The 27,975-nt window shown below is 38.6% G+C and overlaps 2 protein-coding genes across 6 annotated transcripts in view; both read right to left on the bottom strand.

The window, feature by feature from the left end:
• MSS51 (MSS51 mitochondrial translational activator) lies at nucleotides 1-11,396 on the bottom strand. Its single transcript, XM_049856060.1, has 6 exons — nucleotides 3,906-11,396; nucleotides 3,462-3,617; nucleotides 2,782-2,906; nucleotides 2,002-2,568; nucleotides 1,599-1,692; nucleotides 1-1,272 (listed from the first exon to the last, which is right to left on the bottom strand). Exons 1-6 carry the CDS (start codon nucleotides 4,124-4,126, stop codon nucleotides 1,053-1,055), a joined length of 1,383 nt encoding a protein of 460 aa, XP_049712017.1. The 5' UTR covers nucleotides 4,127-11,396; the 3' UTR covers nucleotides 1-1,052.
• A 104-nt stretch (nucleotides 11,397-11,500) lies between these two features.
• Nucleotides 11,501-27,975, bottom strand: part of PPP3CB (protein phosphatase 3 catalytic subunit beta) — a 49,479-nt gene continuing 33,004 nt past the window's right edge. Inside the window, exons 10-14 of one of the 5 annotated variants that reach the window (XM_049856055.1) lie at nucleotides 27,443-27,520; nucleotides 20,183-20,267; nucleotides 19,339-19,436; nucleotides 14,550-14,579; nucleotides 11,501-13,122 (exon numbers count right to left, since the gene is read on the bottom strand). In XM_049856055.1, coding sequence (XP_049712012.1) covers nucleotides 12,944-13,122; nucleotides 14,550-14,579; nucleotides 19,339-19,436; nucleotides 20,183-20,267; nucleotides 27,443-27,520 — 470 coding nt within the window. In that variant the 3' untranslated portion in view covers nucleotides 11,501-12,943. The other 4 variants (XM_049856056.1, XM_049856057.1, XM_049856058.1 and 1 more) reach the window with 4 other exon arrangements.

The raw sequence follows: 27,975 nt of genomic DNA, 5'->3' as shown, positions 1-27,975 counted from the left end.
AAATGCCCCCATACAGTATCTTTCACATGATAGGCACTAAATGTTTTGAATGAATAAATTCTAGCATTATCCCTATTAGAGTCAGCAATAAGTGTGTGTACGTGTCTCTTGGGGTGGGGCTGGGGAAGTCATGGCAAGATTGTTAGAATGAATGACTAGACAATGTCCTAATCCTCAGAGTGTGAAAAGAGAAGGGTATCATGAAACAACGGCGTGGTAGAGTGGCAGGCCCAGACAGAAGCTGATGCTAATTATTCCCTTGGCAAGAGAGAAACCTCCAGTGTTGAGGTGCTGTGTACAGATGAGTACTACTTGCCAGTGATTACAAAATAAGATAAAACAAGTAGCTTAAGAAGCTTCGAACTGAGTTTATTATGCTACAGAGCAGGTGATAACAAATAATGCCAATAAATTCAGGCTAAGTCTGATATATCCCAGGATATCTAATTATAACACCGGGACCAAAAACTGCTCTAGGAACAGAAGTCCCCAAGTGAAAATGGGAAAATGAGCTATTTCTCTTGGGAAAGCCAGGAAATAAAACTGTACCAATCTTAACAACCAAGTCCATGCTCCCAACCCATTCTATGACCTGTCCATTTTTGTACCATTTTAAGTCACTGACACCTCTCCATTCTTTATCCCAAATTGCTGGATAAGAAGAAAGTTTGTTTTTTGTTTTTCAGAATAAGGTGGTTGTCTTCTCACTCTTCTTCTCTAGTAGAAGATATTGCCATCTGGTTCAAGTCAAGAATTACAACTTCCTCACAAAGGAAACTGTTAGGAACTCTAGTCTCTGGAAAGATAGATAACCAGGGCCTCTCGTCACCCATTAAGTCAAGATTGGTGTCCCTAGAAGATGTTGTAGTTTAACCTCTCAGCAATAAGTCATGTCATAGGAGCTGTCATTCAGCTTAGAATCTTTGCCTGGACAATGAATGAGATTTAGAATATAGTGGGTTTCAAAGTTGGCAACAATCTGGCATTAGGACAGTAATTTCATCACAACATCCCCACTTTCTAGGCATCCAGTCAGTATCTGGCTCAGCTATTTAAACCCTGCCATCCACTTTCTCTTCCACTTGTCTCTCATCCAGCTGGCAGGAGCTTCCAAGAAACATGATATAGTAGGCATTGCAGTATACTGGCTGCTTGTTGGGGTTGGAATAGACCTGTTCGGGTTTGAGGGATGTGAAAGGGTTAGCTCCATAGGCAGTGATGTGCATATCCAGGTCCACCAGAATCTGCAAAGAGGCTGCCAACTCCTGATGGCTATGGGAGAGATATAAGAAAAATTGCTCTACTGATTATGAGAGAGAGGGGAAAAACTGCTCAAGAACCTGACATTTCTAGACTCATCAATTCCAAGAGTTACCTAAGGCTGGACTAGGTAAGGACTATCTCTCACTCTCAAGTGTTTAACTAAATCCCCTATTAACCAGCACACAACTTTGTTTCAGGGGGATGAGAAAGCCAAGTGGGAAGGAGAATTCTCACCACAAGAAAAAGATGAGCAAGGCGGAGAGAAATAAACTCATCAATAAAAAGGAAGGTGTGAGTGAGGCAGGGAAATATCACAAATATGAAGAGGTCAAAACCTGTAAATGGTGAGCAGTGTTGGGATCTTATAATCACGAAGTAGCAGCAGGGTGGGCAGCCAAGCCTCCATCAAGTCTGGAGAGGAATGGAAACCTAGGAAGCAAAAGTGGAAATGGGCATAACAAGGTGAAAGGTTGAGACAGACCCTAAGCAAGATACTTCTTGACTGTGTCTATCCCACCCCTCACCTTACTCACCCCCAATACTCATCATTACCCCCATAACCCACCCCAGGCTCTTCAACAGAACATTCTGAACCCAGGTGTAGCATGTATGGCTAATGATCAACCAAGGTCATCATCCTGTTATGTTTAACCAGACCAAATTAATGGCGTCCCAAAGATACAAGGTCAGGATTCCCAGGGGAGCCACCCAATATTCCCCTGAGCCCACAACTCTTACCTGGATGGAATCCCACCACCAAATCTGGATGGGCTACGTTCCCAGTCTCTACCTGCTCCTCCCAGAAGTCATGATAGAGACCTTTGTGGCTGCTAAGCTGAACTGTGCCAGGTTCCAGGGGTGAAGTTGAGGTGCTCTGTGAAAAGCCAGTAGCCACATCTACACCAACCATGATCACACGGAGGCCAAGGTGTCCAGGAAACATGTAGCTAAGCTCATCATAGTCCCCAGGGCGAGTGAGGAAGGTCTCCACATGGGAAGCACCAACCACGTGCACTGTGCTTCCCCCAGCCTTGCCAACATCTATCCTCAAGGACTGAAGCCCTAGGCCCAGCGTCAAGGGCCGTGACAAGGCATCTGTCAGCAGCCGTTTCAAAGAGCCCTGCAGAACATCTGAACCTGGCCTTGGTCGTCTTACACTGGCCCACAGGGTGGTCATAGCATGACTACATAGCACAGCATTCAGTGTAGTATCTAGCTGTAACCCCCGCATAGAAAACCAGGTGTCCCAGCCCTGCACAACTTCAGCCGGCCATGGCCAAGGTCCTGAGGGTGGGACAAAATCACCTGCAGCAAAGAAGGAACAAGAGAAGTGTCCTAATCCTTCCCTGATTGCCAAATTCCCTCCTCACTAACGGTCAAGAATTCCTCCATATTCGTTCCCCCAACCTGTGACCAGGAGTGCCCTAGTTCCTTGCCCCAGTTTCTCATAACAACATGCTTTTATATCTTTGTCGAACTTTGACCACTATGGCAGGGCTCCTTAGACCTCCACTCCACCTGTAACCAGAAGCCATTCCATGAGACGGTCCACAGCTACGAGCCGCAGCACTTGACAGACCCTCTTGTGTGCTGGCCAGTCTGACCTCTGGCACTCTGGACCACAGTAATACACATTTCTGCACCTGAGAGGATGAGCCACAGAAACAGGTATTCCTAAACCATAAAGGTGACTGAAGGGTATGTAGACAGGGGGTTGGTATTCCTGCACCTAGGGAGAAAGATCACTGGGTAAGGAGAATGGGGAGAGGAGTGACATATGACATACCAAATTTGGGGCCCATGTTTTTTTCAGGGGGAGGGAGGCAAGAGCAGTTGGGAAAATAATTATTTTCTTAGGACAGAGTAACAAATCAGTCTCTGGAACAACTCACCATTCCCATCTCTTAACAGAAAAAAAAAAAAAACACTGGGAGTTTGTGACTGCCCTCTCATCATAGGTAAGACTCTTGACCCTCATCCTCCCCAGGACAGGTGTTTCTTACCCCTTGGGTATTCAAGTGGAGGGAGATAAAAAGGATTCTCTGTCTTACCTCCCCCATATTACCAAAAATAGGCAGGAGCCCATCCCAAACCAAGTGAGCCCTAAATTATTCTAAAATCTCTCAGACCTTCCCTCTAGGAATGAGGTTTTAGAATAGGGTTATTTCTGGATGACCCCCATTATCCTCACAAGTCACCTCTTGCAGTATCGGAGGACCCTGGAGTCTGAAAGGCCACTAGGGAGTACTCTACATTGAGCACAGAATCGAAATGTGTCCTCCATCTTCTGGAACATTTCTTGAAGACATCGAAATCCAAAGCCCGATGTAGGGGTACCCCCATCTATCACCAACCTGCAGAGACAGCATGGAGGAAGGGTGGAAATAGGGAAAAGAATGTCTACAAAATCTCTCATGTTTCCGACCTCTCTTACACACTTCCTATTCCCGTGTTCCCTAACCCCATCATTACTCTTCACTTAAATTATATTCTTCTATAGCAATAAAACCAGCAAGAGTCAGGAATGAGAAAAATTCTCACTGCAAATACCCTGTATTTCCCAAATTATACTTCCTCTCCGCCTTCTGCAATCACTACTATCAGAGATAACATATCCCTTGTCCACAAAGCTGAACACTCACTTGTATTCTTCATAGCTTTTCATGTTCAACTTCTGAAGGATCAGCTGGGGTAGACCAGGAACGTTATCCTCCAAAGAGAAGAAGCCAAGTGCATCAATGCTAGGGCCAGGTTTTGAGAGGGTCAGAGGCACAGGGGTCACAACCTTGGGTGGGGTCACAACCACAGGAGCCACCAATGAGGGGGGTTTCTTGTGCCTTCGTCGCTGGGACCGTGGAGCCATGGCCTGGCCACTGATATCCAGGGACTATATGTAGAACAAATATGGAATGAACTTTTGCAAGCTGGACACATATAATGTGTGTTCATACGTTAGAAGTGACCTTTCACTTCTCATTCCAGTCTCTCAGGTCCAGGCCCTTCTCAGGTATCAGTAATATTTATTTAATACCACAGGCAGTAAAAAAACAGAAGGGAAATAATTACATATAAGTATTATTTATACATATACCGCGTGTCACATATAAAGTTCTTTTTGTTTACCGCGTGTCACATATAAAGTTCTATATATAATTATGTATGTTGTAAATGCATTGAAAAGGTCTGGCAGGGCTTATTTAAAACTGATTAACAGTGATTAACTCTGAGGAGGGTAAGAAGGCATTGGGATGGGAGGTAGGCTGATCAACGGCAAGTTCAGATGTATCTGTAATGTTTGACTTTTTTATAAGAATATATTCAGATATTATTAGCGTTATGTTAAAAATCAACTTAGAAGAAAAACCAACAGAATACTGTTTAAAGCTACCATAAAATTGGGGAATTAGCCAGTCTAATTAATCTAGTTGAGGAAACAAAATACACATCTTAAAAGACCTACTAGCATGTAGAAGTAGAAATTAAATGCAATACAAATGAGTACCACAATGATCAACTTGTGTAGTCAAAGCAAACTCGGCAAATAAAAGAAAAAATTTCCTAAAAAGCAAGTTCTGAAACAACTAAGCCCACACCTGCCAGTTACCTAGCCGGGACTCTGTGATGTCCTGCTTCCCTGCTCCCCTTGCCCCCCGTCTCCCCACAAGGGCTGAGTAGACAAAAGGGAGCATGCTGATGGAAAAAAAAGAACCAGCCATTCAATAAACATTTTCTGATAGATTATTTACAAGTTATTATATGGAAACAAATATATGAAAAAAATATCATATAAATGTCTTGTAGTGGGAATTAGATGTAAACAGTAAGGCAGTATGTAAATCCTGTAAGTAAAGTGAAACAAAATCAAGTAATGGGAGGTCGGAAGAGAAGTTTATCTTTAGTTTGTGAGCTAAAGGAAGACTTCATGAATAAGGTGGCATCCAAAATGGACCTTAAAAGATAGGAATAATTTAAATACATGGAAACGAGGGACAAAGGAATTCCAAGCAAAGGAAAGTGTGAGCATAGAAAAGGAGGTGGGAACATTCTGGTCTGAGTTTGATTGTTAAATCTAACCCATACCCTACTGCCGTTAATTTGATCTGGACTCAGAACGATCCTATAGGACAGGGTAGAACTGTCCCCTTGAGTTTCCAAGGCTGTAGTCTTTATGGAAGCAGACTGCCACAGCTTTCTCCCCAGACAGTTTCAAAAACTGACCTTTCCTTCTGCAGCTGAGTACTTAACCACTGCACCACCAGAGCTCCTTTGTTAAATCTAAAGAGGGTATCAAAGGTATGCTGGGATATAAGGTTAGCGAGGCAGATTAATATCACATGCTATGTTAAGGAGTTTAGACTTTCTTCATTCATTTACAAAGGAACTCCAATCGAGATTTATGAGCTAAAAGCAATACAATTAGAAGGGTTTTAGAAAAATTTATCCACTAGCAATACGCAGAATGAGTTGGTGATGGGATGAACTGCAAAAAAGGGAAGTAAACAAAAGGTGATGTAACACAGCATGCAAGAAGTAATGAGAAAATGGAAAACAAGCGTTGGCAAGGATGTGAAGAAATTGGAACCCTTGTACACTGCTGGCTGAAACGTAAAATGGTGCAGCCAGTTTGACGTTCCTTAAAAAGTTAAACATAGAATTACCACATGACCCAGCAATCGCACTCCTAGGTATGGACACAAGAGAAGTGAAAAGAAGTACTCAAATACATGCCCATACATGTTCACAGCAGCACTATTCACAACAGTCAAAAGATAGAAACAGCTCAAACGTCCATGAGCAGATGAAGAGAGAAGCAAATCGTGGTCCATCCACACAGAAGACTACTATTCATTGGTAAACAGGAATGAAGTACTGATACATGCTACTGTGTGAATAAACTTCAAAACATTACGCTAAGTGAAAAGGCACAAAAGGTAACAAATTGTACGATTCCATTTATATGAAGCATTTAGTATCGGTTAAGACCATAGACACAGAAAGCTAATTTGGTGGTTACCAGGAGTTGGGGGTGGGGATAAGAAGTAACTGCTTAATGGGCTCAGGGTTTTATTTTGCAGTGATGAAAACGTTTTCAACTAGACAGAAGTGGTGGTTGCAAAACGATGCGAATATACTAAGTGCCACTGAAATGTTCATTTTTAAATAGTTACATTTACATTAGGTGAAATTCACCTAAATAAGGGATGAAGGAGGAAAGGATCTATAAAGGCTGAGGGGCTAAAAAATATTAACCCCCAGTTAACTGTCTCCGGGGACAGGGAAATGATAGGGGATAAAAATGATGACAGTGGTTGGTCCTACTGTGAATGAGGTACCTACTTAAGTTCAGATCAGGGATCATATCTTATTACAAAAATGTCCTTTTTCTAGACCAGAGCTGCTAGGTCATAAAGAAAAACGTGAGAATTATCATTCAGCTGAGGTGTAGATGGCAAAGAAACAAGCTCAAACAATCAAGCAGCTCATATGCACATCTTACAATATGGCCTTTGCAAACCCCTGCCCTCAGGTTAAGGGAAGAACTGATTTTTATTTTTCTTTGTACTTTTTCTCCTCATTCAGATGTTTCTAGTTTTTAATCTCTCCCTCATCCCAAGGGTGAATGGATGGATTCAGAGTCCACAGAATAGAGACAGCTGAGCTCCTCCGCATACCACACCCTCTTCATTCCTACTCAAGAAGAAACAGGACTTAAAGATACTAGAATATCTTAGGGCTTAAGGGTCTTGTCCTCTTACTAAAGGGTGGGTGGAATTGCCCTTCTCACCTTGGGAATCCATTCCCAATAACTGATCTGACTCTTCCCTCCACTTTTAATCAATCAATATTCTCATCGTGTTTCCAGAATTATCACAACTCTAGAAAAAAATCATTTATCATCCACCTTCAGGAAGGAATAACACCTCCTTAAACCCTGACAGAAAGGATCCATCTTTTCTTTACAGGTATGGAGGATATGTGTCTTGGATTTGAGACAATTCCAGGGTCTTGAATCCCAAGAGCTATAAATATCTTCCTGATTTTCAACCATAAGCCTTTCTGCTGTAATGGAAGCTAATTTAGGCCAGAAAGGTACTGCCTCACTTATCCCTATTTGCAAGGAGAGTTTTTCCTCCAATGGAAGATTAACTTTTGGCTTTCTGGTGGTTGGTCTGACTGGCTGGAAGTCAAAGATATTACACAGCATGAGGAGATGGTGGTGAAATCCCTGATGTCACAGTCTCCTTTGTCTCTAGGGTAAGTTCAAGACCCAAAACAGCTGGCTTTCTGGCAGAAAGGGAAGAAGGTAGGAGACCTTTCCATTTGCACCTTTACAAGCCATCAGGCTCACATCAGCATTTCTGTGCCCCAGACCCAGGCTCAGGTCCAAAGACTCTAACGTTCCTGCAAAGAGCCCCAGGCTGCTCCAAGTTTGGTGGGGGGGGGGGGGGGGGGGGGCGGAGTTGACAAAGAAACAAAACAGAGAGGACACAACAGGAGAGGATGAAAGGAATTGCAATAAGCTCACAACACTTTCCAGAGCCCACAGTCTACCCTGTCTAAAAAAAGAATAACTTTGTCTTTTTTCTAGTCATCCCCAGTGGCTTGGGCTAATTTATTCCCAGTATGTAAGACAGAAAACTCCAAGGACTGGAGAGGAGACATGAACTGGATAGGCACAGAAGAATTCTCATCCTTCATCTCCAAATTCCAAACCAAAATATTAGCTTATTCCTAGACTTAGGTCTCCCATCTTTCTCCCTCAACACCAAAAGCCCCAAGTTTCACCTGTAAAATACCTAAACCACAAGCATCCTTTCACCATCCATCTCCAGACTGGCAGAACCCATCTAATTGTCTCTAATTCACCAGCAAACACAAAATGTCTTTGGAGAGGCAGGGAGGTAAAGGGGAAATGAAGCTGGTCATTGGGGCACCTCAAAAGGGGTCAGGAAAGAGAACGAGAAAAGGAGAAATACCTAAAATACAAAATACCTACTTTGACCTCCCTCAGCTGTTTGATCAGTGATTAACACTCCTTGGTGTGATTAACACTTCACTCAACTATAAACTAAGCAAGCAGACAGGTTGATGGAAAAGTAACTTACCCTGCTAAGCCCTCGGCTTCCTTCCTTCTCTCTATCCCCCAAGTGAAGTAAGTGCTTAATCTCCTCAGATCTAGCTTGTGGCTCATTTGCAGCTGTCCCTACCCATCACTTTCCTCTGCCAGCTGCTGAAATGCTGGGTCTCTATGATTACATGTGTCCTGCCAGACAGACAAGGCTGAATACCCCCTAATGAGGCAAGTGGGGACCTGGCCCCTGCCCAGTGATTTCTCTCTTTCTGATCTGTGTTCTCTGCCAAGAGGGCTCAGGACTCTGTCAACACTCCCAAACTCACCAAAGGCCAGACAGGTTGAGGGAAGACGAAGCCTACTGCTTCCCGAACCTCTCTCACTCAGAACAGCATTTCTGCTCTCAGTTCAGAGCTTTAAAAACAACAAACAAAGCAACAAACATAAAACCCCTTGAGATTAGTTCAGAAGTCAGTATTTGGTAGAAAAGAATAGGTACCAGCCCAGAGGAACAGGAACTCCAAGAGTCCTAGTTGTCACTCTAGATCCAGATGAGTCCCCCCAAGTTGTGTCCTTTTTGGCATAACAAACACTGCTCAAAGTGAACTCAACAATGTTCAGTCTAGGTTTGAATACAGATATAGAACTGAAGACAGGGAGGAGAGAAATAGCTGTTTAATGGTACAGAACGAAATCAATTGTGGAAAAACATCCAGACTTACTTTGTAAAATTCACTTTCTCTGAAAGGAGAATAAGGTACTCTTTGAATGAGGGTATCATCATAGGCACTCTGCCTGTTCAGTTCAAAAGACGAATAAATGGTCTGGAATATTAACGTAAGCAAGACCAAAATTTTACTTAATGACTAACATGTATGCTATTTCTAAGACAGGCAAGGTGGAACCATAAAACAGGCCCAGGATGTCACAGTAGATGTAAAAGAATCAATTCAACCACTGTCTCATTCCTTCCTGTAACAGACGCTGATCAAGGAATACAATGCCACATTCCTAGCTTCTCTTCACTCATAAGTTGCTAAGACAGTGGTCCTATGCGACTGCAAGACCTGGTGTTCTACTTACATCTGGCCCCAGCTCTGTCACTTACCTGCCTCCATGAACCATCATCAAACTGGGGAACAGAACCACTTGCAATGAGGTCCTGAAATGTGGCCAATCAAATCCGCATACAAACATATGCAGAAAATGGATTCCAAAGGAACCCCAACCTGTAGAAAGCACAACCTATAAGCAGGTAGGTGAAAGATAAGTGGTAAGGATTCACCAAAACATAACATTATGCAGGTAGCTGTGGACAAAGGAAAATGAATTACAAATGGCAAAGCCCCAAATGCAAATAGGGGTGATTCATTTTGAGCAAAGGTTTCAGGTCAACTTCAAATTTAACTGTCAGAACTTAAAAGGAGATGGGTTTTGCTAATAATGGGCTGAGCTGCAGAAGGCACAATAAGTCAGAGGTTGCCTTTTCGAACCCGAAAGTGTCATCCTTGAATACAATTCCAAGGGAGATGATAGGTAGAAAATAAAATCTGATCCTGAAATGATACTTATATTTTACCATCACTACTACTTGTGCTAAGGAACCCTGGTGGCACAACAGTTAAGTGCCTGGCTATTAACCAAAAGGTTGGCAGTCCGAACCACCAGTGGCTCCACAGGAGAAAAGATCTGGCGATCTGCTTCCATAAAGACTTCAGCCTAGGAAATCCTACAGGGCAGCTCTACTCTGTCCCATAGGGTCACTATGAGTGGGAATCTACTCAATGACATACAACAACTACTACTTGCTCTGGGAGCCACTTAAATTTACATTTTAGAAAGATCTCAAGTTTTCATAATTTGCATTCATCATGAATTGCATTTTTAAAAAACTTAATAAAAGTACTTCTATGGTTCATTGTGAAAGCGGTTATAAAGACTAAAAAGAGGTTCCTGTTCAGCAGGTAGGAAGTGGTCTGTGAGACACTGGATGATACTTTACCACTCTGTGTGACTACATCATTTTCTGAGTTCTGTTTCTTTCTCTTACTTTTCTATTTAATTTTTACAATCAATCCATGTTCTTCTCATTTGCTAAACGATGACGTATGTCTACCCATGATTCCCACAAACACTCTACAACCCTGGTAATGGCCCTGTGGGCTAAGGAAGTTCTTGGACCGACATACTAGTTAAGCTCTCATGTTGGAGATGTGTAGCTTTCAAAAAACGATAACATCAAGAATCTTTAAAGTATGCACTGCATAATAACTTTAGAGGCAGCTCATGGCCTAGTATGCCAGTTAATATTACAGCAAACAGAAGCCGTAATAATCAACAATTTGAAAAGTTTTGTTTGCTACCTGGAATTAGGTAAGTACTGTATTTTTATGCAAATAACACGACTTCTACGTTTGCTTGCCAATCACACCTCCCCCACCATAAGCACACTATGCTAATTTTTTTTTACAGCAACATGTTAAAAAAAAAAAAGCTGGCATAGCAGCACTTGTGAAAATACTTTATGGGCAGAGGGCTCCGGTGGCAAACAAATGTAGAAGGCGCGTGTTACTTGCATAAAATACAGTATATATGTTACTATTTAAAGCAATTCATTATAATGTGTATCATTATAATCATTGTTGAGAATCGTAATTAGAATTACTATACAATTATATTATAAAAAGTTGAACAATATCCTAATTTTCCTCAATTTGCCAAATCCTATACTTGTCCAATTGTGGCAAAGACGTGATGGTAAGAAAATGCAATGTCTCTAATATTTCTTCTGCTTATTGTTAAAACACCCAATCAAGTCCCAATACCACTGTAACAAAATCCTAGACAAAATAGTGTTTACCCACAGTAACACATTTTCTTCAATTAAAAGTTAAGTGAAGATAGTGATTTTAAATATTAGATTTAGGAGGCCCATAACAGCATCTAGCCCTGACTCTAGGGCTCAGTTACTAATGCTTACGTATAAAAAACGTAACAAAAGTTAAAAAAAAAAAAAATTCTGAAGAACTTGATTCATCAAATCACTGTGAATTATCCAGAAGAAAATATTCTCTGAGGGATATATCCCAGCTCTATTAACAGAGTGTTTTGATTTGCGTGAGGTCAGATCAGATTGCATCTTCCAAATAAAACCCAACACAGAGATAGGAGCAGCGGCCCATGCATGGAATTTATTGTGTGCTACTGTTTATAAAATACTCGTATAGTCCTGCACATGCATAATATTTCCAACTGAGACAGGAGACCATACAGGGTGCACTTTCTGGCAAACAAAACAATAGACGGTTCCGCTGCCTGGAGCTCTGAGTTGTATTCCAGGGCATGAGGGAAGCAGGCCACCAAAGTAAAGGAAAATACCAAACTACAGTGGCAATCGATACAGGTCAATAATTGTGAAAAATGAGCACATGGTTCCATTTAATTTAACCAAGCAGTTCTGTAACTATCAAAATAAGAATTTCAGCATGCAGTCTTGACTTTTATGCTTCCACTAACATCTGGAAGATTGAACAGAACCATTGCTTCTATGCTGCATCGCTTAATTAAAAACACTTCCAGAACATTTTAAAATTTCCTTTGCATTAAAACATAAAAATGATAGTAAGCCAGCAGCAAATCACTCTGGTGGCTACTTAAGCAACTTGAGTACTCACGATAAACTAAAATTTCTCATAACATCTAGGTAACCTATACATGTCGTACCTGTACATCATAGGTCTATATATTAAATATTTGCAAAATGAAAACATGCATACACAAAATACGTCAAGTTTTACAGACATGATTTGAATTAAAATTTACTTTGACAATGTACAAACTTCTTTTAAAGTACCTTAAATGAGTAATTCTGTAATTCTTCATATTTTTGAAATTTAGAAGTTTTCTTCTTAAATCTCTGGGGTATAAATTTCAAAAGATCTGGGCAAAAAAGATCCTAAATTAGTTTTTGGATTTGTGTTCAAGTAAGAGAGTTCTGCCTATAAAGAGGTTATGCATTCATAATTGAAAAATACCAACACTATGTTACAGAATTAGCCACATTTAAGAACTCTAGACCTGAGGTCAGCATTTTGTATAAATGCCAACTGGGTTTCTTAGCATTTTGCCCATAATTCAAAATACAGCTTAGTAACCTAAGAAATGTATTTTAAGACCATGCTAATTCATCCTTTAAAGACATTTCATGGAAAGAAAAAAAAAAGTCCATATTAGCTCTTAGAATTGTATTTGAAGTCATGGTTGAAAAACAAAATCTAATTCTACTGAGGGGAAAAAGAAATCTCATTTGTAAACTTAAATGTGTGAACCACAAGCATAAATGGAGGTGTAGACTCCCTCCACTGGAAATTGCCCCAAGCCCCTTGCTCTCTGCTCTCCATCGTGGCAGCGATGACCCAATCTTATCAGATAATGCAACATGTCCCAGGGCCCTCAACCCTCCATTCAGGAGGGGCTGGGGTCTCAAAAGCACAATGGTTTTTCCAGAGGGACTGTGACATTTACAGTCAGCTTGGCCGACCCCTCCGGCTCCTCGGGTGATTTGTCCATTTGGGGCCCGAGATGTGAGAGTCCCTGGGAAGCCGAGGGTCACTGGGCACTATGGTTGCCAGTCCCGTGGTTCTCAGTGGCATGTGCGGTGTTCAGAGAATTGAAACCATCTTGCTGTACAGCATCTTTCCGGGGTGGCATTCTCTCATTGATCCTATCCAAACCCTTTGCCTCTTCAAAACTGCAGATTCTATGTGGTGGAGAGAATCCTCGTATTGCTTAACAAAATGCAAATTTGATAAGTCAGTAATTGAAAAACATTTCTGAGACTTCAAAAACATATTCAGTAATTTTTAAGAAGAGAGAAATTGGCTGTAAGTAGCAACACTTAAATCTTTAACTGAATCCTACTCCCATTCCAGATTTCCCCTTAAAATGTGAAATATTTAAACCCAAGTATAAACATGGTAACTTCAGAGATAACAACTGGTACCAGAGCCTTTAAGAAAACACAAAAACAACCCTCCCCAAAGTCAACATCCAGGCAATGGTCTCAGGGTTTCAGTCTGACTTCCACTACACCAATTATGTCCTACCTCAGACCCTAGGATCACCATGACTATCACAGTAAGGCAGCAACAAGAGTAGGGGCAAGTGAGGAGGCTAAACAAGGTTAATTCCCAACATACAAATCTGTACCAAAAGCTTCGGAGGAGAAAGAGGTCAAGCGAGTTAAAATTTAATAGATCAGAACTGTCTTGGAGGTCAAGGTATTATCACCCCATCACCACCAATATGAAATGGAAAAGGTGGGAAATACCTCCAGGAGTTAGATCTGTGTTTGGCTGACAGCAAAGAATATTTTATAGTTTCATATTTTAGAAGATGTCTTCCTTAATTCACTGGCCATAGACTACGTGTTCTTTGAAAACCCAAATCAAAATAAGTGGCAATCCTCCTCCAATTGTTACGGTTTCTCATTCACTTTATCTGGAATAATGCATCCTTCATTATTAAAGTGTTCACAGAAAAGATTTCCATACTATTGGTTATTATACTTGGTTACTTAATATGTGCCATCCCTGTGACTCAGAGTCTGTGCACGTGAACCAAACACATGGCTGGGGCAGCAAAACATTCAGCAATGTGTAATACTAAGCCAACACATGAAATACATAAATACCATCTTATCAGCAAGCTATAGCCCAAATTGCAGCAAAAAGGAAAAAAAAAAAAACCATGATAGTGACAGCTCCTGTACTCTCAGGTGTTTCACTGAAAATAAGTAAAAACAAACTCACATCAGCTCTACAGGGGTTTCACTTAGGAAAAAGATTCTGAGTAGCAGAGACTCATGCAAAATATGGAATAAATTTCCATTTGCAGTGTCAATTTAGCCATTTCCATTAAAACAGGCAACTCTGAATGCTTTAATATACAGTGTAACATGCTGTACTATAGAGAAAACAGGAAGATTAAATGCTAGTTGCGTGTATTAGGAAACGGAAAAAATCAGACTGTCACTATGGACATTAGTCTTTGTGTTAAAAAAAAAAAAAGGAACGTGACGGCTAAACTTGATGAGTCAGTGAGTCTAATTCATCTTGGGCTGCTCAAGCTAGGAGTAAGACACACCCAAAGGACATTCTCTGATGCCCACCCACACACCACAGATCTCTGCCCAGGGCAAGGACTCTGATCGTACCTTTTTCAGCCTCAATTGCCTCAACTGTGGCTGTACAGAAGTGAGCAGAGGCATGCAAAATGAATGAGAGAGATGAGAAGGGTCATATTGTACAGCAGAAAAGGCAATGATCACTTAAAATATCACAGTATCCCATACTACATCATCATTTACAACTTAACATAAATGTACCCATATCAGAGAGCCCCATTTAATCCCCCAATTCCTGATGCAGCAGTTTACACACAGCACTATGACAACATTGCTCAGAGCACAGAACACATAGACCTATTTGGAAACACAGACAACTCAGCACCCATGCAAATGCACTGCAATACTCATTACCCATCTTCATTTCAGTATTTTGACGGCCTTAGAATTTTCCAACATGTTTATTATGTCACACCCACCACAATCACAGGGCAATTCCCTAAGGTGAAATTATGATAGAATTGTAGCAGAAAAGCAAACAGGAGATTTTTTTTATTTTATGTCTAACTGAAACAATACTCATCACCAGTTGACTCCCTAAGATATAAACCGGAAGGGGTTGGCAATGCTCTTCCTGTCCCTTCTACGTCACTGGGCAAAGCATAAGCTGCGAAAGCCGGTATGGCTACAATGAAATTTAAAGAGAAGTAAACTTGGTGAGCTATATTCTAAACAGTCCTGTAACCGTTCTTTGTGAGAAACCTAAAAGGACCCTTCTTGTCTACTAGGAAATTCCTTTCTATTTTAATACTGATGCTCCTAATATCTAATGATATTAACACCTACTAAAACAATTTCTATTCAGTTTATCATGAACTCCAATCTGCCGCAGGCACTAACAGCCTGCACACTTGAGTGAAGAGAAAAAGGTGTTTTCAAGTCCATCTACCAATTAGAGAGCAATCAACGGACGGAATGGAGACTTACAGGCAATAAATCCTAATTATTTCATGATATGGACATACATACAGGCCATATAAATGAGAAATGCATTCCTGGTATAGCTAGTCACTGGCCCATTTAGAGAATTTCAGCATACTTAGTCATAAATTTTATAGTCAAGTTTTCTTTTTTTTGGCTCATGTCTGGGCTCAAACTGCATAAATAAAGTGCTCGCATCGAGAACATGGACCTAAGATTGCGGAGAATACTGCCTCACCCCGTTTTCCACCTTTTCCACAAAGTGCAGAATATTTTAACAATAATGTCCCTTCCACTTTGCTTCTTCTTCAATAAGGCCAATGAGAATAATTATTTCTGAGATGACCTTTGAGCAGCAGACATGCTTTAGAAATGATAAAATTTTATCCAAAGCAATTATTAATGTGAAAGGACACTGAAGAATCTAAGGAATTAAATTACACTAAATTAGAAAAGGTTGCTGATCTAACTCAACCAGATGGTAAAGTGAATTTGGGACCTAAAAGAAGCAGGATGAACACTGAATAAAGGCAAGTTAATATTCCTTCACTGTTAAATTCTAGTACAAATCAAAGCAGACATACTTACTGTATACCCACAGTACACATCAGTGCTTCAAAAATCTAGCCCTGTACATTTGGGAGTACTCTTACAATATTCCCAGACAGAAAGAAAGCTATTCGTTTGATAAATGACCTACACCTGCTTGCTCAGCGCTAGTACTCCTGTTTCTCAAAATGTGGACAATTTTCTTTATAAATTAGAAATTTAATAGAGAAAAAATAAACATGCCTTCAGAATATGTTTTAAAGAGCTTGTGATGACACAAGTGACTTTATATGAAACATGTCACAGCTTGTATATATAATCAATTAAGAATAAAAAGTGCTATCACTAAAAGAATTGGTATCAGATTATATCAATGGTAAAAAGTTTGTTCATAAAAATTTTAAATTATGATATATGACAGACAATAGACCTTTGAAATCATTCTATGGGCTTTTAATTTTACATGTAAAGCACTTTCTAAGTCAAATTGTATTCTCTGCTCTTTTCTGAGGTCTCTAAATCCCCTAAATCCTTTCCAGATACATAATGGGTATCACAGTCAAAACTGCATACCATGTCAAGCTTGAATGCTTAGAATTGAAAGATGGTCATCTGAAGTTTAAACATTAAGCTGGAAAGAAAAAGATCCGATAACTGCAAAATTCTGTTTGGAACGCACTATATTTCCTCTATTTGTTTTTAGTTATATAGGGCACTTTGATATGGCCTTAATACATCTGAGTATACTGCTGCCTCAAACTGTGTTCCAAAAACTACTACACAGGATAAATCATCAAAAGGAACTTCACATTACTAAAATATTTGTCCATATAGGCCCTGGTGACAGTAGCCTTATAGGGCTATCAAATTTCCATAAAGAAAACGCACGTAAAATACGAACATCATATCCTTCTAGTAATTTGTAAAAAACACTTGTGAAACAGCATGTAAATTAACTTTAAACCTACTAAAAAGATAATTTTTATTTTCTGACAATAGGTTTGAGGTCTTAGAATTTAAAAGCTTCCTTTCTGCAATACTTAACTCTCAGTTATTCACACTGATATCAGGGTACAAATCTACTAAAATTAAAAATGTTAGATAAGTTTAAAAAAATCACACAGATGTAGCTTTTGTATATGTTTTGTTTTTGTTTCAAAATGGGTTTATCTTATACTAGGGAAATCACTTCAACCAAGTGCTCAAACCACACTACTAAGAGCCATTGTTAGCTGAACTAGGGAGCTACCTAGTTTCCCAAATTAGACCCCTTAAACTCAGGTCCTTCCAGTAACTCACTCTATGCTGGGAATAGACAGTCCCTTCAGCAAAGCTGCTGTCTTTCAAACCTTCCCTGCAGTTGAGGGTGGTTTCCAAGTTGGAGGACTGGGCTTCAGGCTGCATGCAAATTAAGAATAAATAGAAGTACTGAGCCATCAACAAAGCATGTAATTAGCAGGTGCTAACTGTGAAATCTGAAAGCAGGGTTTGCTGTGGATACCACATAAAATAATGATAGATCCAAGGATAACTGAGAAACAACTGTAGTATAATTTATTTAAGCACGATAGTCTTTCAGTTCCGTCTTTCTTTTCTGAGTAAAGAGAAGGAAGGGTAGAACATTTTTCAAGCTATTAAAATTCATTGTTTCCTATTAACATTTTTGCTAGCTTTATTGAGTATTTAATGTCTTCTTAATTTGTTTTAATAAACATTCATAAATTTCTTTTTAACTCATTTCTCTAGTATCTACAACATAATAAAAAAAATTGGAGGGCAGAGAATGCAAAGAAAATCAGAAAAGATTTTTACTGAAAAAAAGAAATTTCATTCAGAATGAAAATTTAAAACTACAATTTCAAAACATAGTTGTATTTCTCGCATATACCAGTGGTGATAGCAGACAACACAGTAACATATAAAATAGAACATGTATAGGCTGTACGTAAAAATTATTTGTCTACAGGAAAAAATTCTTTTTATTAAAAAGCATTTATTATGGGACTGAGTGTAATGAGACTGTGAGAAGTCAACTGAATTTATTCAAAAATTTAAATTAAAATTTCCTTTCTTTCCCTTTAAAAAATTCACTAATTACAACACCAACTATTAATCATGACTAAGGAAGACATCAGATGTGTTGCTGCCTGTTTTAACAGAATGACCCCTGGAGGGCTGTCAAAAGTGGCGACAATAAAACATATAATGCTTTTCCACATCACATTTTTTTGCTTTCTAATCACATGGGGGAAAAATCTAGACTTTGAGTTACTGCGTATGCTCTATAACATTCACATTACTCTCTTCTATTTAATCTGTAATGGGCTTTCAAAAAGTTAACCCAGTATTTACACAAATATTTACGCCAAAAATAAAAGTTAAGTTTTATATATATATAAAGTACTCAATGAGCCAGATTACAGGAATGCTTTATGTTTAATTCTTTTTATTTTCATGCAAAATAAAGGCACACTTAATAAACACCCTTCCAGTTTTGACTTACAGGATTTAAATTCAAGCTCTTTATAACAATGACTTAGTATCTAATGTTACATTCATGTTCAGAATGCACAAAGCACAGCAACAAATGCAGCAAACCTCAAGACAAGGTGCTACAAAGTCGCTTCTACATCAAAAGACAAGTGTCTGAAAGAAGAGTTTAATTAACATATTTTTACAGACATACAGCTAACCTAAAGAAAGACAGACAGATTTAGGAAAGCGGCTACATCTGCAGAGGAAGGAAACAGCATGTTACAGACAGTTAATTATACATAGAACATTTGACAAACACCACAGAAAACAAACTTTGGTATCATTTACCAGGGTACAAAACCTTGCACAAATCTTTTGGCAAGTGAAGTGCATAAGTAATGTTCTGGGGCCCAAGCAGATTGTTAATTCTAAAATTAAGTATTTGAAGTTTCCAAGTGAAAAAGGCATAGTCTAATACAATTACATAAATTTAAAAAAAATAAAAAGCTTGGAATCACATTCCCATTTTTTAATATGGATATCCCTGATTCACATTCTGAAACTGAGGCCTTTCAAAGAAAAGACTGCAATAGACAAATAAATAAATAAATATTTCTGGCATTATGATATGAGGTGCTCCCGCATCATCTGATAAAAAGCTGAGAGCCTGACCATTATCCATTCTATCAATTTTCCGCCCTGATCAGGTATTAATCAGATACTCCCTATCATGTAGTGCCCTGCCAGTGTCAGCTGTTAAGACAGGAACTAAAAAGCAGAAGAAGTTCCCTGCATGCATTACGTGTACTGCTAGCAATAGAGTGAGGTGCGCCCCAGTCCATTGGAGGCACAGCAAGTTGTATAACATCATTACCACTTTGCAGGGTCTGCCGTCCTCCAGCTAACACTCCACTAGGCAACATCCCTGTGGGAGTCAGGCCCTTGAGTGTCAGCACGCTTTCACTCTCCTCCCTGTGGCAGAGAGAGAATAAAAAGAGGATGCCTTCAGTCAGCACTGACTTTAAAAGAGGAGTTTAAAAGATGTCGGCCGTGTATATAAATTATGACATTCTTTATTATGACCATATTTTCCTCAATTCGAAGACCAAGACACACATTTTTCCATATTCCAAATATTTTATTATGAAGGTATGCCTTGCAGCTGAGGCATAAGTTGTTTTTCCTGAAAAGCTTTATTAGCTATCTGGTAAGATTCATCATAAATGGGCATTCTACAAACAAGAAAATATGGTATTTTACATGCCCTAAAGTTGAAATATCTGATGTAGCAGTTCTGCAAACAATTTTTCAAGGACTGACCCATTCATGTGTACCCTTCAACCTAGTCTTCCTCAGTTAATCCCAGAAAGACAACGTGTGGCTCCAGCAAAAGGGACTCCTATGAAATCCTTAATGAGCAAGTTCATCAGGAATACTCTACAAGTGTCCACTTTATCTCATCCAGCTTTAATATTCAAGGTACAGACCTTTTATCACCAAAGGACAAGAGTTATCAAAGGTGAGCAATAGTAATCACAAGGGTTAAAAAAGCCCAATTTCAAAGAAACTCGTGCTCTCTTCTTCAATACATAAATGTTCAACTGACTTCTTTATGGGAAGAATGCTACCCAAATGCTTCTAGGTATCAAGCAGGACACTCCTGATACCAAGTAAAAGTCGTTTCTGCAAAACAAACTGGCAGGAAAATGTATCATTACCTGAGAACAGAGAAGACCCTTGCCATCTTGCCAATTGCTCGAATTTTGTTTCTTATGATTTCTTTCCGTGCTGCAGCTGAACCTACTTTCAATGGAATAGACAGAAAGAAAGGCTCAAGTTTAGGGTATCCACACTTGCATCATTCTATTAGCCTGTTCCACGCTCATCTGCACCAACACCAAACCCCCTGCCATCAGCTCACATGGAAAGAACTAGACGAATTCATGCCAAAGAGCTTCTCACTCCCTCAATTTTAGCTCAGCACTGGTCTAGTACCAGGGTCTGATACAGATATAAACGAAAAGTAACCCATAAACTTTATGACTCTCAAACTACTGCCAAGTCAGTGTAACAGCAATGGGAAAGAAACTTCAGCCCAAACTGCATCACAAACCACAGAACAGAAAAATAATCAGTAACGATCCTACACTCTTTGTTTAACTCTCATGGGAGCTTAAGGCATGCAGACTAATAGAAAGAATTGGTAACACCCCTGCAATCATCAGTTTCACTATCATAAAAGCCTCTGACATGCAGGCTAGAAAATAACCCATCATACTATGATAGAATAAGCTTCCTTGCTCTATGTTGACCTAAAAATAATGGTATGAAGGGACTTCTGTACAGGTGACCCCTAACTAAAGACCATACCAGCATTTGAACAAGAATGCACATCTCAACCTCATGGACTAGGTGTCCTTCTCTAAGGTCATGCAATGATATACAAGGTGTCATATCCCTGGGTGACTATAACACAATGAAGGTAAACAATGAGAAAGAACCCTTAAGAAACATGGCTAAACGATCACTACTGCTTCGTCTCTCAAGGGTTAACTGTGTGGCCTATCACTGATACAGAAGCAAATATATCAAAATAACTGGATCCTTGGCTGAAGAAAGACTCAGAGGTATACCTTCCTTCCCTTGGCCTCCAGAAAGAACAATACTAATCTCAGTCCTGTTACCTCATATATAGCAACTAAAATCACTCTGGCCCCAAGAGTGAGAGTGTGGTTCCTTAGAGCTGTGCGACAACCTGGGCTTCAAGCCGGTTCATTCTGGTTTGAACCCCTGCTGAGAATCTGCATTTCTAACAAGTTTCCTGCTGAGAATTTACACTTCTAACAAGTTCCCAGGAAGTTATGCATAAGAATCGCCAGGCTATCTTGTTAAAACGTACATTCTGGTTCAGTATATCTGGGGGTGGAAATACAAATTCTCAGCAGGAAACTTACTAGAAATGCAAATTCTCAGCAGGGGTTCCAACCAGAACAAACCAATTTGAAGCCCTGCCTTCAACATGATGAAAACACACATATGGAAGCACTGTGGTTGAGGAGAAGGTTAAGGAAAGGCTATGGACACTAGACCAGAAGGGGCCTTAGGTATACAGAGGTCTGCCCAACCTGAAGTCTTCTGGGCTAGAGCATCTCATTTAAAAACCAAGCAGCCCACTTATACATATAATTAAAAACTAAGATGATGACTGGACCTTACTACAAAGAAACAGAAAAAGAAATCCAATTTCAAAGATGAAAATAAAAGACATATTTTAGAGAAAATAGGCTCCACAACCATGTTTGGTACTTCTAAGAGTCATATTATAAGCACTGAAGCTACAGGTTTTAACAAGTCTAAAACTGTGGGTACCATGGCACTACACAGTTATTTTTAAGATGCCAAAAAAAAGATTACTAAAAACCTCGGAATCATAGAATATTAGAATTTAAAAAGACACTAAAGATACTGCATAGTTCAATCTCTTCATTTTATGGACAAGGAAACTGAGAGTTAAAGTGACTTGTCCAAGGACATAAGGTCTGATTTTCTCTTCTAATGAATTTACCATAGACATTTTTATATAAAACTGATAGGATTTTTAAAATAGCTAGACTGGGGGTGAGGAGTAGGGGGATGGGAGAGGATGGCTGTAACGGGTACATTCATATTTTCAGCCTTTATTTATATATCTGTAAAACCAAATGATATGTGAACTATACTGATTTCAAATGAAAAATTCATTGGGATATAAAAACACTTTACAAGTCAGGATTTTAAACCAGTCTACAAACACATCATGCATAATATTAAAGTAAAATGTCCACAGTAAAATTACTTTGGGGAATAAGACAGACAATCAAACACCCCTAATCATGCAGGGAAAAGTACAAAACATTACAATAAGCAAAAGAATGAAATTTAAAAACAAGAGGAATGAAAAAGAGGGAAAAATATTTCCATGCACAGAAAGACAGATATCTTGGAATATGACTTCTAAAAACATCAAAGACTAACTCAGATAAAACTTAAACTAAATTTGCACAAGGCCCAAGAGGACTCTGCGTAAACAGTACTCAATGAATGTGCTAACTTACATGGACATGAGGATAACTTATGAAGTCATATTTCAAAACAATTTTACTCTGTCTGGTCTGTACCTTTTTTATTGCCATATATGAGCCGTTCTTCAGATGGAGAGTCCAGAAAAAAGGAAGTGAATGATGGAGAAAAGGTGGTTGAGACAAATAAAAAGATAGAGATTTAACTTGGCAGTGGTACTGAAGAATGAATGTAGAAAGAAAGGGAGAAAAATGAAGGCCCTCATATTAGAAAAATTGAAAATGTAGTACTGTAGAATCTGGTGAGTAAGAGGGATGCCACTGGGTAGAGCTCTAAAGTAGAGATATCTTAAAAGATATGTGTTCAGAAGAAATTATGGACAGAATGTCTATAATATTTGATGAAAGTAGACATAACTAGGGACAGAAAAAAACACGTGAAAACACATAAGACTGATAAAAGACTGTGCTAATGACAACCGCACATCTATATTGATACTACTAAGGAAATGTGTCACCCACTGAAGTACGTTAAGTGAAAGGTTGTGACACAATGAGATACAAGTTCATGTGGTTCTTCAAAATCTGCAAAATCTAGTATACACAGAGAAACGTAGGTAACTTAATAACCTACCTCCGTGGAAAACCTCACCCACTCCCAGTAAAGGAAAAGCTAAGCCTCCCACATTCTTCAGTAACAAGAGTAGATTTCTTGAATGTGAATTGTAGGGCTTTTGCATATACTCAGGAGCGACAGTATGTGCTTTCTGTTCCCAATCCAATCTGGGTGTTTAGGGGGACATCTTTTTGCAGAAATAGCAACAGATTGTTTCAAGCAAGTAATAGCTCTAGGAGTGGGCAGCAGGGATGGTTTCATCTGAGCTTTCTATATCCCCCATTCTAATGCTGAGATACATGATTCCACTACAGGAAATTCAAAGTTTTATTTAGTAAAACTGTAACACATATGGATTATATCTTTCCTTTACCAAACTCAAAAGATAAATTATCTGAAATAGTATGCATTCTAAATATCATAGACATCAAGTGGTGAAAAATTCTTTTACGATTAAATAATACCTCTAAAAGGGATGCTACGTGTATTTATACATGCAATATGCTTATGCAAATTTTTGCCTGAACAATATAGAATACCAAAGATTCATCACTTACAGATAAAGAGAGTCTTACTCCTTTTACCCAGTCTCAGCCTTGAGTATACAGAAACTACTCTTTCCTTCCTGCCACTGGGAAATCTGCAATCCTGCTCTCTCAATTTCACCACAGAAAAGCTAAACCCTCCTCTTCATTCCATCCTTATTCTTCTTCCACAGCAACCCCCCACTCCAACAAGTTTTCGTTCTGAAGTCAGATTTCTTCCTAGCCCTGGGTCACAGGATGGTTCCACTGCTGGGCAGGAAAAGGAGAAGGAAAGGACAAAGGCATGCCATCATGGTGAAAGGAAAGGAGAAAAGAGGGACAGAGGGGAGAAGTAAGGAAGTATGAATGAGGGAGGGGGAAATAAGCCTGGTTCCAGTAGCTCTTTTCCTTACCCCATCCTAAACCTAGCTCTATCATAATCTCCTCCCCCTTTCCTCCGCTCACTCAATGTTCTTTCCCTCCCAAACTGCTCTCCTTCCTCCATGCGAACTCCCAGGCCCTTACTCTTATACTTTTCTTGAAGTCCCTGCTCCTAAGACTTGGTAGTGGGAGGGTGAAGAAATGAAGAGTTAACTGCACCTGCCATGTTGGCAGTTAAGGATCTATTTCTAGTATTCAAAGCTGGAATGCAATGAAATTTCCCATAGAAACATTGTCATAAATGGTGCTTAACAATTTTAAAAGGTACTTAAGAGTAGGAAGGAATTTTGATCCTCAGTTTTGATTTCCTCAGATTATGGTTGAGAGGATCCTGGGAAGTTAAATGACTTTACCAAGATTACATGGCTAGTGTAATAGTTAGGTGCCAGGACACCTAAACCAGCAATCCTTTCACTAAACCACACTGCCTCTTTTAGGATCAAATTTAATTCACCCTTGGAATGTAAGAATGATGTAACAAGTAGATAACCCAGTGCTGTCAAGTCAATTGCGACTCATAGCAACCCTATAGGACGCAGTAGAACTGCCCCCATAGACTTTCCATGGAGCACCTGGTGGATTTGAACTGCCGACCTCTATGGTTAGCAGCCATAGCAGTCAACCATTATGCCACCAGGGTTTCCCAACAAGTAGATAAATGAGCATAATTTATCACGTTGATAGGAAAAAATATTAAAAACACATGAAATCTTCTCATTAGAAGGAATATAATAAAATTTTATATTTATTCCTGATTGAATTCCAAGACATGGTTTAGTGTCTATCATCACATAAATCATAGGTATCTAAAAACAAGTACTATAATTAGACTTAATAAGGAAACTTTTTTCTTTTTATTATAGGAAGATGACTAAAGGGTTACCTATTTCTATTTAACACACTCTTGGCAATATTAATAATAATTTTTAAAGAATAAAAAGAAATCAAAGTAAAAGTGTAGAAAATAAATAACAATATCAGTCTTAAAGAAAAAGACATCTTATGTTTTAAAACGTTAACAAAAACAAATTAAAATTACCATAGGAAATAATTCTGCTGATCCAACTTGTTGGACATAAGATAAACCCACAAATATATAATGTATTCCTTTGCACAAAGCTAGAAAATACATTAAGAGATACCGATTATAATAGTAGTAAGAATATAAAATACTGGAGTAGTAATTTAACTTGAAAATAATAGATTTTTTTTCAGAGAAAAACAACATAATCTTAAATGAATGCAGTAGGTATATTATATTAAGTACATTATATGGAGTAATTATATTAAATGAACCAATTACATACAGCAAGAGATCTTGGTCTTAGTTGAGAAGCTAAATTTAAAAAAACTGCCTAGATTTATAGATTTAATGTAGTACCGTTAAAACTCTCACGAGATAGTTCATAGAATTTGACAAATTAACAGAAAATGTCATCTAAAAAAAATAAGTAGGCTATGTGCCAAAAAATTATTTTGGTCTTTATCTCAGTACCTACAACATTATGAAGTAGGTATTATATGCCCATTTTGAGGATGAGAAAGCTGAGACTCAGAAAGGTTAAACAACTTCCCTGAAGCCAACCAGCTATTATGAGGAGCTAAAATTTGAACTCAGATCTGTTTCTAACAACAAACTATGATAGCATAATGGGGAAAAAAAATAATTAAAAATATTTAAAATTTTTATGGAAATGAAATATATGATGAAATATACCAAAACTAAAAACTTCAACAAACATCAAAAGGAGAGAGAATCAAATTCAGGAAAAATAAATATTACTCATTAAAGTTTATTATCTAAATCAAAAAAAGAACAGATATATACTTATTTCAGTTATTAACAAAACTCCACCCAAAAAAAAACCCAGTGCTGTCGAGTTGATTCCGACTCATAGCACAAAACTCCAAGCCAGAGTAAAATCACATCTCTGACTGCGACCAACAGAGGGCAAAGGCAGACACTTGCACTGTGTACAAACTGGCTGGCTTATGACAGTACTTAAGAATCAAGCCTGTTTGTAATTAGAGAAATTTCTATATAGTTTCTACCCAGATTTTACTTGATAAGTGGTCAATTAAGATGGACAGTTTACACAATTAGAAAAGTAATTTTTGTTTTAGCATTAATAGAAATAAAAGAAATGTAAATTTAACTAACCTGTAATTCACTACCATGGCTGACCAAAATATGTATGAATAACAAAACTCAATGAGGTGGGCCTGTGGAGAAACAGGTCTACGGGTACACTTCTGAGGGCACTTTCTATTGGTCCAATTCCTCTGCAAAGTGACCTGGCAACTCACCCCTACAATCATGAAACTCTTCATATACTTTAACTCTGCCATTCTCTTCCAGAAATTTATTCCAAGAAGGAAAATAAAAGCTATTGTACGAGCTGTTTATTACATTGCTATTCATAATAAGGATATTTAAAAACAACCCAAATGCCAAGTAGTATGAGATCAACTATGAAAATTATAGTATTTTATTTACTTTAAAATATGCAGCTATTAAAACTTACCAATGTGTAGACCATGTTTAATACATGGAGATACTTATATACTGATTATGCCTATAAAAAGAGTACTAAAACAAAGAGACATGAGGGGAATGTGAAAGGAAATAAAGAGTTTTAAGCTTAAAATGTGTTTACCATTATGTTTATTTGCTCTGTGGATATGTTTTAAATAAATATTTAAATTACAAAGTTTTAAACAAAATTTTCAAAACTAAAGGAATTTTGTTTCTTTAGTATTAATTTATACCATAAATGAAACATTAAAACAACAAACGTAGGTTTGTTGGTTTATATAAGAACTAACAACCATGTATAACCTTGTTTCTATGGAAAAAATGCTTTCTGAATTCCATACTAAACTAACAAACGGTCTTTTAGAACATAACCCCTCAGACATTGGGAACAGCCAGCTTTGGTGTTTGGAATGTAGAAGTAAAACCAACACTGGGGTACAGGGTGTACTTCTGATGCAATAAGAACACTGTACAATGAAACAAAAAGTGGTTCTATTCTCCCTCCTCTAAGCAATGTCCATATTCGTGAAAACCACAATCATTTTAGTGTCTTTTTCTTTTCCTTCCAAATCCCTTTTCCCAAAATTTTTCTTCTCCATACCTCCATAAAATAATTAAACCACTAAAAGTATTCTTAAAAATTTTAAATAAGCAGTATCTGATAAAAGTGATTCTTGTCACTTATCAAATAGCATAAACTACTTAAGAGCAATGACTATTTTTTCAAAGTTCTGCATATCTGAGCTAGGCAGTTAAAAGATACCATTTCACAATTTAAAAAAAAGTAAAATGAATAATCATACCATCAAACTGGTCTTCACCTTCGGTCATTAGTTCATCATCAGAGCAAATACTGAGAACATTTACCAACATTTCTGTCACTGATCAAAAAAAAAGTTACACATTAGTGATCATATACAACTGTCTATGCGTGTAACAGCAACCAGTCACATGAATGATCAAGTAATTTTTTTTTATATTTTTTATTGTGCTTTAAGTGGAAGTTTACAAATCAAGTCAATCTCTCACACAAAAACCCATATACGCCTTGCTACACACTCCCAATTACTTTCCCCCTCTTGAGACAGCCCGCTCTCTCCCTCCACTCTCTTCTCGTGTCCATTTCGCCAGCTTCTAACCCCCTCCACCCTCTCATCTCCCCTCCAGGCAGGAGATGCCAACATAGTCTCAAGTGCCCACCTGATCCAAGAAGCTCACTCCTTACCAGCATCCCTCTCCAACCCATTGTCCACTCCATGTCTGAAGAGTTGGCTTCGGGAATGGTTCCTGTCCTGGGCCAAAAGAAGGTCTGGGGGCCATGACCACCAGGGTCCTT

Source organism: Elephas maximus, chromosome 16 (genome assembly GCF_024166365.1).
Source record: "Elephas maximus indicus isolate mEleMax1 chromosome 16, mEleMax1 primary haplotype, whole genome shotgun sequence".
Taxonomy (NCBI): Eukaryota; Metazoa; Chordata; class Mammalia; order Proboscidea; family Elephantidae; genus Elephas; species Elephas maximus.
The sequence above is the reverse complement of the archived record's forward strand: the minus strand, read 5'-3'. Positions and strand labels throughout refer to the sequence as shown.

Coding starts and splice junctions, on each gene's coding strand:
- MSS51 (XM_049856060.1), bottom strand. CDS start 4,126: ATGGCTCCACGGTCCCAGCGACGAAGGCACAAGAAACCCCCCTCATTG. Junction 2,569..2,781: donor GGAATGGCTTCTGGTTACAG/GTGGAGTGGAGG, acceptor TCTTTGCTGCAG/GTGATTTTGTCCCACCCTCA. Junction 1,693..2,001: donor GGTGGTGGGATTCCATCCAG/GTAAGAGTTGTG, acceptor TTTGCTTCCTAG/GTTTCCATTCCTCTCCAGAC.